This window comes from Ananas comosus, linkage group 4 (assembly GCF_001540865.1).
Source record: "Ananas comosus cultivar F153 linkage group 4, ASM154086v1, whole genome shotgun sequence".
NCBI classification, from domain to species: Eukaryota; Viridiplantae; Streptophyta; class Magnoliopsida; order Poales; family Bromeliaceae; genus Ananas; species Ananas comosus.
This window is the reverse complement of record NC_033624.1, coordinates 1,455,334-1,472,944: the sequence shown is the minus strand read 5'-3', so window position 1 is coordinate 1,472,944 and position 17,611 is coordinate 1,455,334. Positions and strand designations below refer to the sequence as shown.

Here is a 17,611-nt window from a genome sequence, read left to right as displayed (position 1 = left end):
TGCATTTTTTGCGCGCTAAATCCAGAAAATTGTGATCACCTCTTCCGAGAATGTGTCTCCGCCAGATATCTTCTAGTCAGTGCTGGAATTGTAGAGAGAAGCGAACTGGAATCGGGGGATGTCCGCTGGCTATGGATGGAGACAGCGAGCATTCACAACGCAAGGCTCAGGACACATAGTCTCACCCTTTTGGTGGCAATTTGGTGGGTGATATGGACCGAGCGTAATAACACTATCTTCCAAGACGCGAGTCCCAATGCTTCCCGGGCCCTAGAACGTGTTAAGTGCTTGACCAAAGTTTGGAACGAGGTCCTGTGATCAAATTCTGTCTTTAACATTCGTATTTGATTTCTTTACTTCTTTTAGTTAGTTACTTCCGTGGTTTGTTCTGTACACTGTACTTTTTTAGTGACTTTTTGGTTGCCTTCGGTTTTTAAGGAGGCCTCAGCTGCCTTCATCATGTACGCCTAGTTCATTTTTCTTAATGAATGAAGCAGGTAGCTTGCTACCTATTTCTCAAAAAAGAAAATAATCGACTCCTAAAAGCCTTCTTACTCTGTATATAATAATATGTTTTATAAATGATTTGTTTTGACGTGCATTTTTTTTTTTGCTATAAAATTAATTAATTAAAAAACTAAAGTCATGTGATGCGACGTGGATACCCACGTATATAATTAAAAAACTCCATCGATCTACGTGAGCCAATTATTGTCCTTGCCGGGTCAATTGCGCTCATTCGTGATTTGACCAACCTAATAAATATTAATGACCAACCTAATAAATATTAGATATTTTTTTCTGAAAAATAAATAATAAAAAAGTATAATTAAGTAGTTACACAATACAATTAAATTTGTAAAACAGTAAAAAATTGAACAGTAGTGTACAAATTTGACCACTCGGAGTCAAAAACAAAATACGTAAACTAATTTTTTAGAAAATTTATTGGATAGTGCTAAAAATATTTTTTTATATATTAATTAACATGACAAATTCTACTTATACACTTCAAAAGAAAATATATATCTTATCCTTTCTATTCTTAAATTCACAAAAATTTAAATATTTTTTCTGTAAAAATTTAAAAAAGAACCGATCCATTTTTTTTTATAGCTAATTAATTAAATAGCATAAAATATTTTTTCGACTAGAAGCCACGTGTACACGTGTCCCCATCCAGCAAATCTCTCGCTCAACGTTCCTTGTCTAAAAGTCAAACCAAATGATCTACGATTCTGCGTACGATGCTCCCTCGTCGCACGTTACTAAACATCAATTCCGCCACGTGTCATAATTTCATTGGATAGATCCACAACACACCTTGCAATTCTTCAATTGACACGTGTCCGGCATCGACCTCGCTGTGTGTGTGTATATATATCACAACACCTCGTCGCCATTGCCGCGGCACCGCTTATTCATATTCTCGGCGCACGTTAGCAGAGCATCGCGATGGAGGTGATGACGCACGCCTCCACCTTCCTCCTCCCTCCCTCGCCTCCCTCGGGGAGCAACGGCCACCCGCTAACGTACGCCCTCGTCGTCCTCAACCAGCGCCTCCCCCGCTTCGCCCCTCTCCTGTGGAGCCACGGTACGCCCCCTCCTCCTCTCTCCACCTAGGGGTTTTTTTTTTTTTTTTTTTTTTTTTGTCCCTAGGGTTTATGCTGCGCGATCGATCCGCGGCTAAGTGCTATGGGTTGGGGTGGGGTGTTTGGGTTTTGATGTAGAGCAGCACGGTTGCGGGTATGCGCGGATGGAGGGGCGAATCGGATCTACGACGAGATGCCACGGCTCTTCCCCGATCAGGACCCCCTCGACGTTCGAAACAGGTTTAGATCGAATTTGCTCACCTTGATTTAGGGTTTCGCAAGTGTTTGGTTGATGATTTTAAAAGTCGCCGCGTAGTGTGGTTTAACTTGACTTTATAGTTTTAGTAAGATTATCTTTGCTTGTAGATGATGGTGTTTATCTTGCTGAATGATGTGTCTATACTCCATTTAAGCTAGAGTAAGATTGGTTTTGACCTGGCTTACACTGCCTATATTCGGCCCCTTTTAATAAACGAGTTTGTCATGCATAATCTTAGCAGAAAAATGTCCTGGTAATGAGGAATTGAGTTTAAGGAAGTAGTAGTAGTAGCAGCAGGTCCATAATTATTAGGTACAGATCAGATTCATTGAATTTTGTCAAATTCAGTCCGTACATTTGTGATAAAAAATTTATAAACTGATATGTTAGTAGTAATTTTGTAAGTAATTTTGCATATATTAAGTTTAAACTTCTTTTATGTGATTGTCTAAATTTGTAGTTTGACGGCTCTCTGCCTCCTCAACTTATTCGTTCACCTTGTTGGCTCCCAGCTACAGGCTCGACTCTTCTAAGCTCTATAGAATGTCAAAAGATTGTATAAATTGAGCTTGGGAAAGATATCAGGTTTCTGGTGAAAATTGCTTGATAGTCTGAGCAACCATTTACCTGTCCTGCAGTCTTGATAGAACATATTGTTGATTTTCCTGATCCATTTGTCAATCTACTCTGCTGCTTTCAACCAACAAGTTATCTCCATTTAAACTTTTCTTTCTGTTAATATTATCCCGCTGTCATTCTTCGAGTTATATGACAAAGCAAAGAAATACTTCAGTTTCTGCAGAATCTGGTTTTAGTAAGATGTTATATTGGCTTTGTGGATAGTGTAATTTGTTAAAAGATGCTGATAGATGTCAAAGAAACAATAGAACAAAATGGAACTGGATGGGATCTAGTCTTGTCCTCTCCAATTAGCAGCTTAAATATAACCGTGACTTTTCAAGTTACTTGCAAATGAAAAGGTTAAAAGAAAGAAAAGAAATGCCAAGGTGAGAAAATGCAGTAAAAACAAAGTAGAGCACAAAGGGACGCGCNTCAGGCTTGTATCTAAATGATGAAAAGAGGAGAAGAAATCAGTATGATCATAGTAAGTTCCTGGACCTAGAGTATAGAAAAGGAAATGCTTAACTCCACCAAAAAAATTACTTGTTTTATGCCTTTATGTTTGCCCTCTGCAATTGGTAGCTTAAATATAATTTCCTTTTCTTTATACTCTAGTTAAGATAATAAGGTAAATACATGACAATATAAGTTTTGAAGTGCTTTTTTGCTGCAGTTAAGCATTTCCTTTTCTATACTCTAGGTCCAGGAACTTACTATGATCATACTGATTTCTTCTCCTCTTTTCATCATTTAGATACAAGCCTGACGTAATTAAAGGAGATATGGATTCAATAAGAGACGACGTGAAGGAGTTCTATTCTAATTTGGTATCTTTCTTTGGCTTTACTTCTTTTTAGGTCTAACATATTATACAAAATGAATTTCCTTTTCCCTGGTTGTTTTACTTATCTTTGACATGAAATAATCTGGTAGAATATATATGAACCTAATTTCTTAGTGTGCTTACAACAGTTTCCATGTGCATTTGAAAACATAAATAACTTAATAAAAATGGTTGATTTGATAATCTAAATTGTATCTTCCATGTTACAACATGACCATACAGTACAGGCACTAGAAAGACTTACTACTTTCAGATACTTTTCAATTGTTCTAGCAAGTTTCATTTATTATCTCCTTGACGACTGATGTAATACCATGCAGTTTGAGATTTAATTTTGTAAGAAATTGGCATTATGTAGGTGCATGAGATTTTCGGAATAGTGTGATATCTAAAAAAAAGGGTAATAGTTTCAGTGCCTTTCAGTGTTTCACTCATTGATGGTGATTCTCGTGATGAAATGCTTGATCATCTGTCATGTCGCATATAAGATGTGGAAATTGTCCAGGATTTTTGTTTTTATCGTGATATGTTTTAGCTTAATGACCTGTGTATGCGAGTAGTATCAATTACAAGGTTAGTTGCTAATATGCATCTTGCCTGTTTTTATTTTTTCCAGGAAGTCAAAATAGTGGATGAAGCAGATGATCAGGATACTACTGATCTGCACAAATGTGTAGCTTTTATCTGTGATAATAGACCTACTTTGGATAAATCTAATGTAAGCCATGAAGATTCTTTAGTTTATTTGCTTTCCTTGACTCAGACATCTATAGTACCCTGTTTAATTAGTTCTTTGCTTTTCCTCCCCTATGTTAAAGATAAGTGTGATATATGATATATGACAAAACCCCATCTCTACCATCCTTAACACTTGGTTTCGTTGGCATCATTTGCCAGTTTTCCCAAGTACTTCTTGTCTGATTGTGCCATGCAGAATACACACCTTATATTTGGATGTAATGATGATTGCAACCATCAGATCAATACAAGGTTGATTTCATATATAAAGATGGGATGACACACTGGATTATTTGAAACTTTGTAGTCATTACCTTTTGGCAACTAAAATTCTTAGAAGGTTGTCAATTTATGAACTTTTATTACTCCAAATAAAGAAATATATACTTTTTTCACTTAAAAAATTGGTTTTGTAATTTCTATTTACATTCCTCTTATTTTCTGCATGAATTTTGTAACTAGTACATGCCATATAACTTAGTTACTAACACTCTCTAGCAGCAGTTGTGCATTCTTGTTGCGGGTGCGCTAGGAGGAAGGTTCGATCACGAGGTGGGAAACATCAATGTGCTTTATCGGTTCTCAAACACCCGTATCGTCCTCCTATCAGACGATTGTTTGATATATCTTCTCCCAAGAACCCATTCTCATGAGATCTTCGTCCTGAAATCCGTAGAAGGCCCACACTGTGGGTTGATTCCTGCCGGTGCACCGTCAGCGAGCACCACTACCACTGGTCTTAAGTGGAATCTAGGTCAGTACATTATTTCACTATCTTTTTTATTTCATTATAAAAAAAAGTATAGAGGCTCGTTCGACAATACTTTTTGGTCATATAAATCCCCGAACTCTATTTATTTATTTATTTCAGTAGTTAGTTAAACATCGCCCGCATTTCTTGGTTTCGAGAACTTCCATCTATTACAGTGGACTCGGCGATAGAATAGCCAATAGTCATTAGAAATTATGAGTTGAGTTTGACCTGAAATGCCAATGGAAAATCCATCGACTCAAATGAAAGTGCCCAAATAAAAGAAAGGCTCGAGCTAAGGGGGTACTGACAAAAAAAGAAAATTTTAATTGAGCCTCTGTTCTTCTTTTTAACTTAAATTTCATATTCAATTTTGCATACAGCGGCATCAATTGTATAGAGTGGCACCTCTTGAACCTCAAAATTTCTTTCCTTTGATTTTTCAGATGACACGGCGATGAGCTTCGGCGGTTTGATAAGCACTTCGAACATCGCCCTCGAGGAGAAGATCACGGTTCTCTCTGATTCAGATCTTCTTTGGACGATATCCATCCGACACCCAAATAAAAAGATTTAGTTCCTATTTCCTACATTATTTTTGCAGCCTATCAGTATCAACTTGGTTTCTATTTGTAATTCAGGTTTGGATGTATAATCCATCAAATTTTGTAAGTTGCGGAATTCATAGTTCTCGACACTGTTGCATCATAGGTAACTACATCAAATTTTTTTCTTATTCATTTCTTATCTGGTGAACTCTTGTAATAGTATTTATTAAATAATAATGTCGTCAAATTCTAGTTTAACTTTTAATATTTCCAGTACTGAAAATGAAAAGTGGAGTTACAGTTTTCTTCGTTTTTTTTCCGCGTGTTTCTGTTATGAGCCATTAATTCTATTAAAATGGATAATCTAATTGACTAAAATAGTATAAAGGACATAAAAAATAAACCGTAAAAACATGATTGTGGGAAGCAATAAAAGCCAAAGTTACAGTTGTTGAGCTAAGCACTCATTGGTCCATTTGATCCGAGAATAAGTAATTCGGGGAATAAGTAGCAGTTATCCACCTCCGACGTATCCGCGAGCCCAAATGGCGACTCTCTCCTCCTCCCTCTCCCTGAAGCTCGCCTTCACCTTCTCCGTCGCCTTCTCCTCCTTCTCCCTCACATCCCCCTCCTCCTCCTCCAAACCCTACCCACCTCTCTCCCTCAAACCCTACTCCTCTTCCTCATCCCCTTCTCCTCCTCCCCAATCCCTCGCCGCCGACCTCCTCGCCCTCCTCGGCGGCCACCGCGCCGCCGCCGCCGTGCCCGCCGCCGAGGCCCGCGACCTCCGATCCTGCCTCCGGTTCCTCGTCCCCTTCCGCCCTTCCAACGATTTGCTGCTCCCCCGGAGGTTCGGGAAGGTTCCGAGAAGGGATCTCCTCGCTGGAGTTGATGGCGGCGCCACCGCCGCCGCCGACGAGATGGTGTGGTGGCCGCCGGAGCCGGTGATGGAGCTCGCCCATCTCGCCGTGTTCTCCGGCGGCGATCCCGCGGAGATCCAACGGTTGTTGGATCCGACCATGTTGCCTGTGAGTATAGCTAATAAAATGCGTGGATAAATTCTTTAGTTTGTTGATATTGCAATCTGTGTATGATAAAACTATCTTAATCCTATACTAAATGAATTAGAATGAAGATGCTATATTTACAGGACAAAGAGTTAAAATTTGGTTATATTAAATCATAAAAGCTAATAGCTGGTATGAAAATTACAAAATGTAGGAATGTTCAGGGAAAGGGATAGAGTAGTTATAGGAAAAGTTCAGGCGCTAAATTAATTTTCATTTTTGAAGTGCGAAGTTCGGGGATTTAGTAGCAGCATTTTATCCTAAAAATCAATGTTACTCGTTTGAATATTTTATTACCCAAAGCAATAGGTCCTAAAATGGAAAACGATGCTAGGTGCCGGATGTGGAGGGATTGAAGAAGGACAAATGCGAGCTAACAAGAACACCATATGGAAGGCGCTTTGCAAATGAGGTATTTGCTACAAACTAATTGAATTTTTTCTTTTTTTATGTTTCTTCAGGGAGAAGCTATAACTTTTTTTAGGAACTATTACGTTTCTTTAGAGACAAGATAAAATGATGTAGTACTTAAATTTTGTGTGCAGGAGCTCAACTCTTACCTTGCGTTCTTGTTTGAATTGATTGCTTCGAGGGGACCCTCAGTAGGATTGAACGTGTCACTCAATCGCTACGACTTGTTTCATGGGCACATTTTCCTTGCCACTGGCACAGGGAGGCTTGGCATACTGTGAGTATAAGTAAGCAAGCTCTTTTGATATGTATCATTCTGTACTTTGATTAGAACGTTGAATATAAGTGCATCAATACACTGCTCTCTAATTGATGAATGAGGCAGGTTGAGACTTCATGTCTCTACTTGTCTCTCAGAAAAATGGATTGTTCTCTAATGACTTAAGCTTTTAGGGTAATCAGTCATAGGAACGACAATGAATGGGATTCTTGCAAGGAAGATTAAGATTGTGCTTGTTTCACCTGGTCTCTAATAACCTTTTGAGTTACCCTCATGTGCTTGTTTTGCATGGTCAAATGATCTTTTTGGGATTCTGACAGTGTTTGTTCTTGCATTGGTGCTACTTAATTAATTAACACTGGATTATTAAGGGATATATCTTCTCCAATGTTTGGCCGGTAGATCAGTTTTCCTTTGTTTCAATATTTGCAAAATCTTATGACTTATTGATGCTGCACAGACTATAGGGAAGAAGAGGGCACTAAATAACTAGACATTAAGTTCCTTGGGTATCACAGAGGCATGAAAGACTTCAGTGCCAACAGGAATTCAAGAATGTCGAATGAATCACCTGTCTGATACAAAATCGTCTGTGTTGATCACTGCCAAAGACAGTCATTGCTTTGTGAATACTCATTTACAGTGCGAGTGTCGAATGAATCACCTATCTATAAAAAATCGTCTGTGTTGACCACTGCCAAAGACTCGGTCATTGCTTTGCGAATACTCATTTACAGAATATATTGGTTCCTTCAGTAGAGTACATTGATCTTCATTTCTTTTCCAAAAAGAATCTGAAGAGTAAATTAGTTGATAAATACTTCAAAGATTATCTTTTGCTTATCAATTTATTATTTGCAGGTTCCATGCCAGAGAGTATCCAGCCTATGAAAAGAACTTGTTTCCTTACAATATGGGCTATTGTCAGAGAGGTACATTAATGCCAATGTAGCTAAATCTGCTGTTTCCTTTTTCCAAAGGCAATTTTTTGCTCTCAGAATTGCTATTACATACTAATCGGTCAATGTAAAGGCTTACTTATCTGTCAGGATCCAATGTGGCTTACGATGATTCTTTGAACTTGAGGAATATCCTTTGGCTGGCGCCGATGCCTTCGAATATTACAAGAAGTTGGGTCGCACCAGGTATATTATTGCAACAGTTCACTATCAGAAATATTTGTTTAAAATCAGTCATCACATATTTCTGTTGTAAAATTTCATAGAAAATTTCTTTAAAAAACTGAATTTTCTATCAAACTGGCATTGCTGTTCTGCTTTCTCACTTGTTATAATTTTGCTAGTTATGATTTTATCTCCTAATTTTAATAGGGAGTTAGGAACGGCGCAAAAATGGTGTGGTCTTGTTTTGTTAAGTACTTTATCTCTTCTCTAAATGAATCAGGAGTCCTGGTTATCTTGGACGCTCATCCTGATGGCATCATATACAAGGATCTTATACCAGATTATGTGCAGTTTGTGAGGACAATTTATGAAGGTTAGATTATTTATCCTCTATATCCCTCTGTGTTCTTTTTCACTTCTTTGTTGGGGGATTAACATAAAACATTTTTTGGCCATTTTCTTCAGATGACTTTGGTGAGGTAGTTGCTGATGTCAATTACTTGAATGTGGACACTGCCGTGGCGGCAGCAGAGAAGATCTTCATTTGCTAGAAATTCTTTCAAAGGTGTATCATTTCATTTTTTTTTTTTTCTCTCCTTTAAAGGATATTTATTGTTGTATTTGATCCACATTTTGATGGATTGGTAATTATGTATTCGACATTGTAGATGAATGTGATAAAAAAAATTATTATGCAAAATATTTTTTAAGAAACTTCAAACGTTTCTAGAGGCTTCCAATTCCATGGATGATAATTTGTACATCACGACGCATAATCCGACTCAAAGAATCCGTATTTGTAAATGATCCAATCCTTGTTCCCACTCTTATGTGGGCCCCACATAGGAGATCCCCAACTTCGTGGGCCCCACTCCGATATTTCTCCTCTCTTAATTACATTACTGTAATCTAACCCACAGCTTACACCAACAGCGAAACCCGCGCTCAGGTTTTCACAATGTCGCAAATTTTACTGGGGCCCACACGTCCCAGGGAAATGTAAATTAACCGCTGAACACGGTGCACCACCTCATCATAGAACCACTCAATAGTTTGTAATTTGTAATTAAGAACCATTGTGAAGAAGATGAAGAGGATAGGAGAAGGTTCGGCGGTCCATGGATGACGTGGTGAACTAATTTCAGAAAAAGCTTGGTCTCTTCTCCCCTTCTTCTAGAACCCACCGCTACCCTCGCCTCGCGCCGGCCCTCGCCCCCTGTTTCTTTTCTCTCTTTCTCTCTGTCAAACCCTCTCCGATCAAACTCGCCTCTCTCTCAAACCTAACCCTAACCCTACCCTACCTCCTACTCCTCCTTCTTCTTCTTCTTCTTCTTCTTCTTCTTCTTCGTTGATCTAGTCTAGTGGTGGAAAACGAGGTCGCTGCGTCGCCGTTAATGGCGGAGGGGTGGATCGCGCGCGGATCAGGCCCGTGGAAGGATAGGGCGCACGCGCTGCAGCTCCGGATCCGGGACCGGTTCCGCGTGGCGGTGGATCGCCACCGCCACTGGCGCGCCGAGTCCGATTACTCCGCGGCGCTCCAGCGGTGGGCGCTCCGACTCCGGAGCCTGTGGAGGGATCCTTCGTCTCTCGCTTCTTCTCCGTCTTCCTCTTCGTATTCCTCTTCGGCTTCTTTTCGATTCTATCGCAAGAAAGGTTTGTTCCTCTTTTCTCGTAATGCAAGTCATTGATTTGGTAACTGTTTAGTAGAATTGACAAGTAATCAGTGTCATAGTGCTCCTGTAGAGTCGAGAGATTTCATATGGGTTATAGCAAAACTACTATCAAATCAATGTAGGAAACCGACAAGGATAGTTTTTTCTTGTTTTATAATGGGTAAATAGCTGGGGTAATATTTTTGAAGGCTTGAAAGAGATTTATAGAACTATACGAAATCGAAAAAACATGTCTCTGAATATCATTATGTTGATTATGAAAAGTCTGAGCTCCAGCAAGACAAGTAGAATATCTGTTGAAGTTGTTTACATAATTGCAGTTGGGAAGGACGTCAAATCCATTGATGACTCGATTATAGTCCGCTTTCTTCAAGCTTTGGCAGTTCCTATAATTGGCGGTGCTTGTCATGTGTTTATGCATGGCCTCAACTATGTTCAGGTATTTGAGTCGATCAAGTTGAATATCCCACTACAAAATTTTGATCCAATCTAACATGATTGTTTATTTTCAAGTTGTGCAGATATATGGTGCTGAAAAATTACATCAGGCGTTATTAAAAAGACCTAAGGGCAAACCCCTTATAACGGTATGTCATATTACTGTATAAGCTTATTCCAAAGCATTGCTTAAAAATCTTGCTAAATATACTAGTTGCTAGTAGAGTAAGAGATGCATTATAATATGGAAATGGATTGCCTACACTGTCGTCAATAGGTTCTTTTCTGCAAATTGCATGATTTTAAAAAAAAAAAAAATTGGTGGATGTTGGTCTATAGTTGCTTTTCGTTGGAATGTTTAAATTGTCCGCCAGCTCATATTTTAGGATGTTCTTTATTTAATTCACTAGTCTTCTTGTGCTTAAAGTATGATGTCTCAACTGAACTCTGCACTTTCTTTCTTTGAATTATTTTTTAGGTTAGTAATCATGTGGCCTCCATTGACGACCCATTTGTGATTGCGTCTCTGCTTCCGCCAAGTGTTATGTTGGATGCCCACAATTTAAGATGGACTCTCTGTGCAAGCGATCGATGCTTTACCAACCCAATGATGTCTGCCTTTTTTCGCTGTGTTAAGGTTTTACCTGTTTCTCGTGGTGAGGGCATCTATCAAAAGGTATCTCTAGATTTTAGTAAGATTATGATGCTTGAATCCTTTTGTAGTTTCTGCTGACAGCTTGTTTTTATCCCGTGAATGTTCCGTATCAGGTGATTGTTTAATAGCATAGACATATAGCTTACCAAACCTGTATTTGCAATCAACCAAATTTGACTCAGGCAACTGAGCTTCAATATAAGATGGTCTAATCCTTGTGCAAAGTAACATTTTGACCTCAGAGAGAGAATGGGATTAATGCCCACTCTTTTAAAGGTTGGATTTATTCCAATAGAACTAAGTAATTATTGAAACACTGTAGTCATGCGCAGATAGCCTTTTTGTAACTATAGATGGTTGGTGCGAACCATTTGACTATTCATTAGAAGGAACTTTTATTCACTTGTAAATTGTCAATTTTGATGAAAACATTATAAAACTCTACTGCGTGTGTTGTATTAAAGGTTAATGTGTTTCTTAAGAGCTCTACTCTTTGCATGCAAATACTGAATTGTCAATGCTCTATTTTTGTGAGTCATACTTCAGATTCTGCGTAAAAGATCAGCTTTACACTTTACATTCATCCATCTGTTCTTGATGAATTAAATTTGTTTGGATTGTATTCACAGGGAATGGATATGGCCCTGTCAAAGCTAAACAATGGTGGATGGGTTCATATATTTCCAGAAGGAAGTCGCTCACGGGATGGTGGGAAAACCATCAGCTCTGCTAAGAGAGGTGTTGGCAGGTCAGGAAATACATGTGATCACCTTTACACAATCTTCTTTTAACTCGTTTAATAAACCAAACAAGTTACAGCCATGGATTGCTGGTGCATTTAAAGGCACAAAATTTGAGTTGTAAAAAAAAAAAAAAAAAGAGTGTTACCAAACGAGGCATACACTTACAGCTATTTGCAAATGTTGGTCTACCACATCATATGATATTGTCTGCATAACTTGAGTGTTTCTCTAATAATTGCCAGTCTCTTATAATTGTGCTACTGTAGTTTATTGACATAGATTTAGAATATTGTGACATCTATAGTCTTGGGGCTATCAGTAGTCTCTTAAAACTGTACTTGCATCAAATGATTACACACACACACACACACACACACACACAAGAGTCTTTCCCTTATTCTCTGCTTACTTTTCTATTCATTGGTTGAGATTAGCTCTTCCTAAGAATGAAGAAGCAAATGGTTGAGAAAGATCAAGCAAGTGGCCTGTGTGCTGTTTTCTGAACTACTATTCTGTAGCTAACTTCTTTCTAATTCTTTGAATTTACTTATCTGTATTCATTAATTTGTCCGGCTTCACAGGCTGGTGATGGATGCTGATGATACTCCAATGGTTGTTCCCTTTGTTCACACAGGAATGCAAAACATCATGCCTATAGGAACACACTTTCCCAAGACCGGCAAAAGGGTATACTACATGTGATCTTTCTTTTCACCTGTTTCTTTTCGTCGTTGTCTCATTGTTAGAAACATAGGAACTACCCCTTTCTTTGCAAATTCAGGTGGGCCTTAATTGGTTTTGTTGTTTTTAGGTAATAGTGGTCATCGGTGATCCAATCAATTTTACCGATCTGCTGATCAATAAGGATGACACTGAAATTTCTAGAGGGGCTCTATACGATGCTGTATCATCAAGAATCAGTCACCGGCTACAAGAATTAAAAGTCCTAGTTGACAAATTAGCACTGGAAAACTCATCAGAAGCACCAGATAATTATCAGATACATAATAATGAATATGGTTATGCACTTTGGCAACAGGTAGATTGGGAAGCATTTGGCATGGGGAATCTGATCTCATTAGAGGAGGAAGACAACTCCCATGCTGTTGATGAGTTAAAGAAGAAACCAGTCCCAAGCCTTGATCATACTCGGAAGGCGAATTCTTTTCAAAATGTTAGAGTGGGGTTCTCTTATGAGGGTGGTATTGTGTCTCGAGTTCGTGGCTACATGAACCCTACTGAGCTTATGGGTTTCGCAGCTCGAGGATTATTTATGAACGGCAGATTATTGGATGAAAGCTGCCCCGAAGTTGACGCCAAGAAGCCTCTGAACGCCTGGAAGCAATTCTTTGAGTCGAATGTTTTCTCCCAGTGGAATGGAATATGATTCTCCCGCTGGTATCCTGTGAATGTTGGAGGACACAAGGCATGCAATTCGCTATCCAACTCAAACTACTGCTGCCTAACAACAGATGGTGGGAATTCAATATAACTTAGATGGTGGATTCATGCATCACCATGCTCCAAATTCAGAGGATAACCCTGTTTATCCCGCAAAAGTAGGCTATAGTATATTATATTATTTTCCTAGTAATTTGCTTTAAATTTTCCACTGTTCTCTTCGGCCTCATTTGATATTTAGGGTTGCATTGGATAGTCCAAAATGAGTAGGCATTGTTGGGGGAGTGTTTTAGCAGCTCGAGGCATCGGCAATCAAATTATACTGCTTGAATGAAATTTTGAATTCTAGGCGATAGATTGGAATTGAGTTCAAAAATTTCTGCAGGTTGTTTCTACCACCTGATACCTCGTGAGCCGCTAAAACTCTCTCCTCTAATATTGCTCCCTCGTTTTACTGTGTGACCGATCCGATCCTCGGTGCTAAATGGGGTCTCTGAAGAACTATCACAATTTTGGCATGGGCATTGGCAAATATGTCAAGCCACTAGTACCATCCGTTAATCTTAAAAAACAGCTGTTGTTAATCTAATGAAGAAACGCTGCTCTATCTCACTATTTGGTTTCACTGAGTTTTGGTCGCCTCTCGGCCCAGATGCAGTGTAACTTTATTCGCTCATACCGACTGTCCCTAGTGCAAATGGTAAAAGACTCGATGGTTGATATTCGAGGTCTCAAGTAGTTTGAATATTAGTTGATTTATATTTTCAACTAAGTTTATTTTTTAAAAAAATAAACGAAACGGACAGTATGTGATAGATCCGTTGTTATTGTTGCGCTTTTCAAGGTAGAAAAAGTTTTGAAAATGTGCATTACATATTCACTTCTAAAGCCCAAGGATGCTGCTTGCTTGACGGTAGGAGAACTTAAAACTGTTCCATATAAAATCTTTGATATTAAATTATTACAACCGAGGCTATAAATGTAATACTTCTTAAGCAGAGATTAAATTTTAAAAAAGGTTAATAAATTCGTACTTTAACCTCAAAAATAATTCTCATCAAACATTTAAAACTCTGTTTAGTTGGCCAGAAGAGTGCGCGCCTCTTCAAACCCCTTTAACGTTGCCGAACCTCCTCCAACGGTTGGAAGGCCCGGATCCCAAAGCAACCGTAGATCAGAACTCCGCCAACTGTGATGAGAAAAAAGAAAAAGAAAAAGAGAGAGAGAGAAATATAGCCGTTACAAATTAGCCTTCCAAAAAAGTGGATCCCCCCAATTTAAATTTCAAATGTCCCTCAAAACCAAAACACTCACAAATCTCTTCCCTTCTCTTTCCAATCCCCCGTTCCCCTCCATCTCCAAAAGCAAATTAAACATGGCCCTCCGATCCCTTGACAACGCCCTCCCCACGTCGGTCGCCGAGAGGCCCAAGAAGCCCGCGGCGAAGGCGGCAGCAGCGCCGACGGCCGAGGTGCCTCGGGATTCGCGCCAGAACGATGAGAACTCGCCACTGCCGCTGCAGACGCAGCCGGCGAAGGCCGCGGAGCAGGCGGTGGAGTACGTCGCCTCCGACGATCTCGAGCCCCTGCCGAATCCTGAGTCCAAGATCGCGGTGAGCCATTTAAATGCTTGGATTTTGGGGCCAACATTGTTTAGAAATTTGATACATAAAATTTGCTTCTTACGTTTCTGAATTTTGAATTATGGTTGATCTTGGGTTTTTTTTTTTTTTTTTTTTTTTTAAGAATTTGTTGGCGGAATTGGATTCAAAAGATTGGGTTAAATCCTGTGGAGCTTTAAATGATGTGCGGAGACTCGCGATTCATCATTCTTCTCTTCTTCTTCCCATCATGTAAGTTGTTTTCATTTTTCTTGACCCCCTTAATTTATAGAAAGGAGAATATAAATTTAAAGTTTGAATTTTTCGGGCCAAACACAACTTTTTCTCGTCATTTTTATTTCTAAAATCTGCATAATTAGCGACATGAAAACTTGATCTGTAATAAGCAAGAGGAAGTTTGGGTTCCATTTCCATTTAGAATTCTAGCTTATCCACAAAAATGTGTTTTTTTTTTCTTTTTAATTATTAGGAAGGTAGGAAATTAACCAAATTGAGATTTGGTTTTTATTACTCATTGGCACCAAATTGAGATTTGGATATGAATCTGTGTAGAAATAATTGTAAAAATGTGAAATTTTTGAAAGATTTTGATGTGTATAACATCTGGATATGTTTAGGTTGAAGCTTCAAAGCATAGCCAAAAATTTGGCTTCCTATAATTCGATTTATTTGATCTCCAGGGAATGTGTAATGGTGGTGATAGTGAAAGCAATGAAGAACCCTAGGAGTGCATTGTGCAAGACATCAATCATGGCTTGCGCCGATATCTTTCGCTCCTTCGGCCGCCTCCTGCTGTCATCCTCCACCAAAGAAGAAGCAGCTTTCGATAACTTGGTATGTTTACTTTTTTGAGTTAAATTTGAGATGAACTAAAACTAGTTGAACTTTGCTGAATGAATTCGAACACTCTTTTTGCACTTTTTACTGCACCTGCAGCTGCTTCAGCTCTTGCTGAAAGCCTCTCAAGATAAGCGGTTTGTGTGCGAGGAAGCCGAGAAGGCGCTTCAAACGATGGCGGTATCTCTGCCTCCTCTCCCTCTGCTCAAGAAGTTGAAGTCATACGTCAACCATACTAACCTTCGAGTCCGGGCCAAATCCGCCGTCGCCATATCGAAATGTGTCTCGAGGATGGTAAGTGTGGGGCTTAAAGTGGTGGATAAATAAACTTCAATTTGTTGCAATCGGGTTCTTGCATCGATTTGATGTCTAGTGCATCAACCGAAACAAATTGAAGTTCAGTGGTGTAATCGAAATCCCTCGACAATTTGATCTTTGCCGATGGAAGTTAATATCTTCAAGCTGTATCTGTTTTTTCTGCCTCTTAACTTTTCAGGAGGTGGAGGTGATGAAAGAGTTTGGATTGGCTACACTGCTTCAAGTGGCAGCTGAGCTGCTGAATGATAGACTACCGGAGGCGCGCGAAGCATCTCGGAGCATCATACACTCAATCCATAATGGCTTCTCAAGAGATAATACTAGTAATGAAAACGCGGAAAATGAGTCATCAACTGCAGAATTGTGGGAGAGTTTCTGCTCTTCCAACCTGCCTCCCTTGTCAGTGCTGTCAGTAGTGAGGATCATATCTCAGTAGCAGAACCTCTTTTTTTTTTCCCCTTTTGTTTTTATTTTGTTTCCTTTTCTGCTTTTTAATCTTCTTTGCAAGTGTGTGTTGGCATTATCTGTGAAAACTAGAGGACGTTTTCATGGTAGCCCACATTATCAATTTACCAGTTTTATATTAGCTCAGATCTGACATCGTAATACTTTTACATTATGGTGGCTTTGTGTCTCTTACGAAACCTTCTTTGCAAAAGCCACTAGTTCTCAATGTTGTATGGACCTGGTCCACCGTTGCTGATGCTTTAAAAAAGCCCAATTTGAGAAGTTTTAAATGAAATTTTAAATTGTTGGATGTAATCTGTAATATCTGAGATTACAATTATATACCTTAATTCTTATATAATGAATAATAGACATCTGATCACATTTGCTGTCCTAGATTAGACATTTAAAATGTTTTAGATCAGATTTGCTAATATTTAGATGTTCTAATATATTACCTGTAAAGCTTCTAGCATCTAAAATTGGGAGATTCTTTGGTGCTTGTTATCAAAATTGCTCAGTTTAAAAAAAAAAAGAAGTAATTTCCACCGTCCATCATTAGAGGTCATATTTGAAATTTTAGATTAACAACTTGAAAAAAAATTAAAAAATTATCACCAATCAAACCAAAATATACTACTGTATTCTGAAATATAATAAATAAATTATTGTGCACTACAACAGAATTAGATTATATGGACAAATGTTTGGGGCACTTTTGTATAAGTGTTCCATTTATACTAAAATTTTTTAAAAAATATACTAATGCCTAAATATGAAGCCCAATCAAACCAAAAATAAAAAGTTACTCTACTCAACCCATCCCACCCAACCCATTCGGCCCAATTACAAACTGAAAAGAAAAAAAAAAGAAAAATCGATTACCATTTCTCATTCTCTTCTCACTCAATCCATGAAATCCTAGACGAAGAGCTCTTCCCTCTCGTCCTGCTCCGCCACTGCAGCGACGAGATAGAGTTTCAACGGTTGTTAAATGCTTAAATAAGTATTGATAAATTAGCAGCACTCTTTAGATTATAGCGACACTCTTTAACCATCACTATATTCCTAGCGACCCCACATATAGCAACACTTTTTAAAAGTGTCAGTAATTTAGCCAGCGGCATTTTTTCTTGACCTGTACCGATATTTCAAAGTGTTGTTATAGATTGTTTTTGTCGCAGTGGTGCTCAATTTAAAATTTCCATCTTGTCCTTTTTGTCCATTGTGACTCTTGTCTGGA

At 38.7% G+C, this 17,611-nt stretch overlaps 4 protein-coding genes across 6 annotated transcripts; all 4 read left to right on the top strand.

The window, feature by feature from the left end:
* Positions 1,391–5,618, top strand: LOC109708920 (thiamine pyrophosphokinase 3). Of its 3 annotated transcripts, none has more exons than XM_020230857.1 (6): positions 1,391–1,594; positions 1,736–1,832; positions 3,227–3,299; positions 3,933–4,034; positions 4,559–4,808; positions 5,252–5,618. In XM_020230857.1, the coding sequence occupies exons 1-6, from the start codon at positions 1,456–1,458 to the stop codon at positions 5,380–5,382; spliced, it is 792 nt and encodes a 263-aa protein (XP_020086446.1). In that variant the 5' UTR covers positions 1,391–1,455; the 3' UTR covers positions 5,383–5,618. The 3 variants fall into 3 exon arrangements, with proteins under 3 accessions (XP_020086446.1, XP_020086445.1, XP_020086447.1); XM_020230856.1 differs by having other exon boundaries at positions 4,556–4,808; XM_020230858.1 differs by having other exon boundaries at positions 1,464–1,594; positions 1,731–1,832; positions 4,556–4,808.
* LOC109708919 lies at positions 5,908–8,956 on the top strand (the record flags this gene model as incomplete). Its single annotated transcript, XM_020230855.1, is given in 7 exon segments — positions 5,908–6,381; positions 6,755–6,832; positions 6,966–7,108; positions 7,973–8,043; positions 8,161–8,256; positions 8,516–8,608; positions 8,701–8,956. Coding segments are annotated over 7 exon segments (1,041 nt in total), but the record flags the coding sequence as incomplete, so codon positions are not given.
* Positions 9,489–13,770, top strand: LOC109708918. Its single transcript, XM_020230854.1, has 7 exons — positions 9,489–9,888; positions 10,229–10,347; positions 10,430–10,495; positions 10,825–11,022; positions 11,631–11,749; positions 12,326–12,431; positions 12,556–13,770. The coding sequence occupies exons 1-7, from the start codon at positions 9,630–9,632 to the stop codon at positions 13,129–13,131; spliced, it is 1,443 nt and encodes a 480-aa protein (XP_020086443.1). The 5' UTR covers positions 9,489–9,629; the 3' UTR covers positions 13,132–13,770.
* On the top strand, positions 14,215–16,678 carry LOC109709272 (crescerin-2). Its single transcript, XM_020231424.1, has 5 exons — positions 14,215–14,757; positions 14,891–14,997; positions 15,447–15,600; positions 15,703–15,897; positions 16,100–16,678. The coding sequence occupies exons 1-5, from the start codon at positions 14,434–14,436 to the stop codon at positions 16,355–16,357; spliced, it is 1,038 nt and encodes a 345-aa protein (XP_020087013.1). The 5' UTR covers positions 14,215–14,433; the 3' UTR covers positions 16,358–16,678.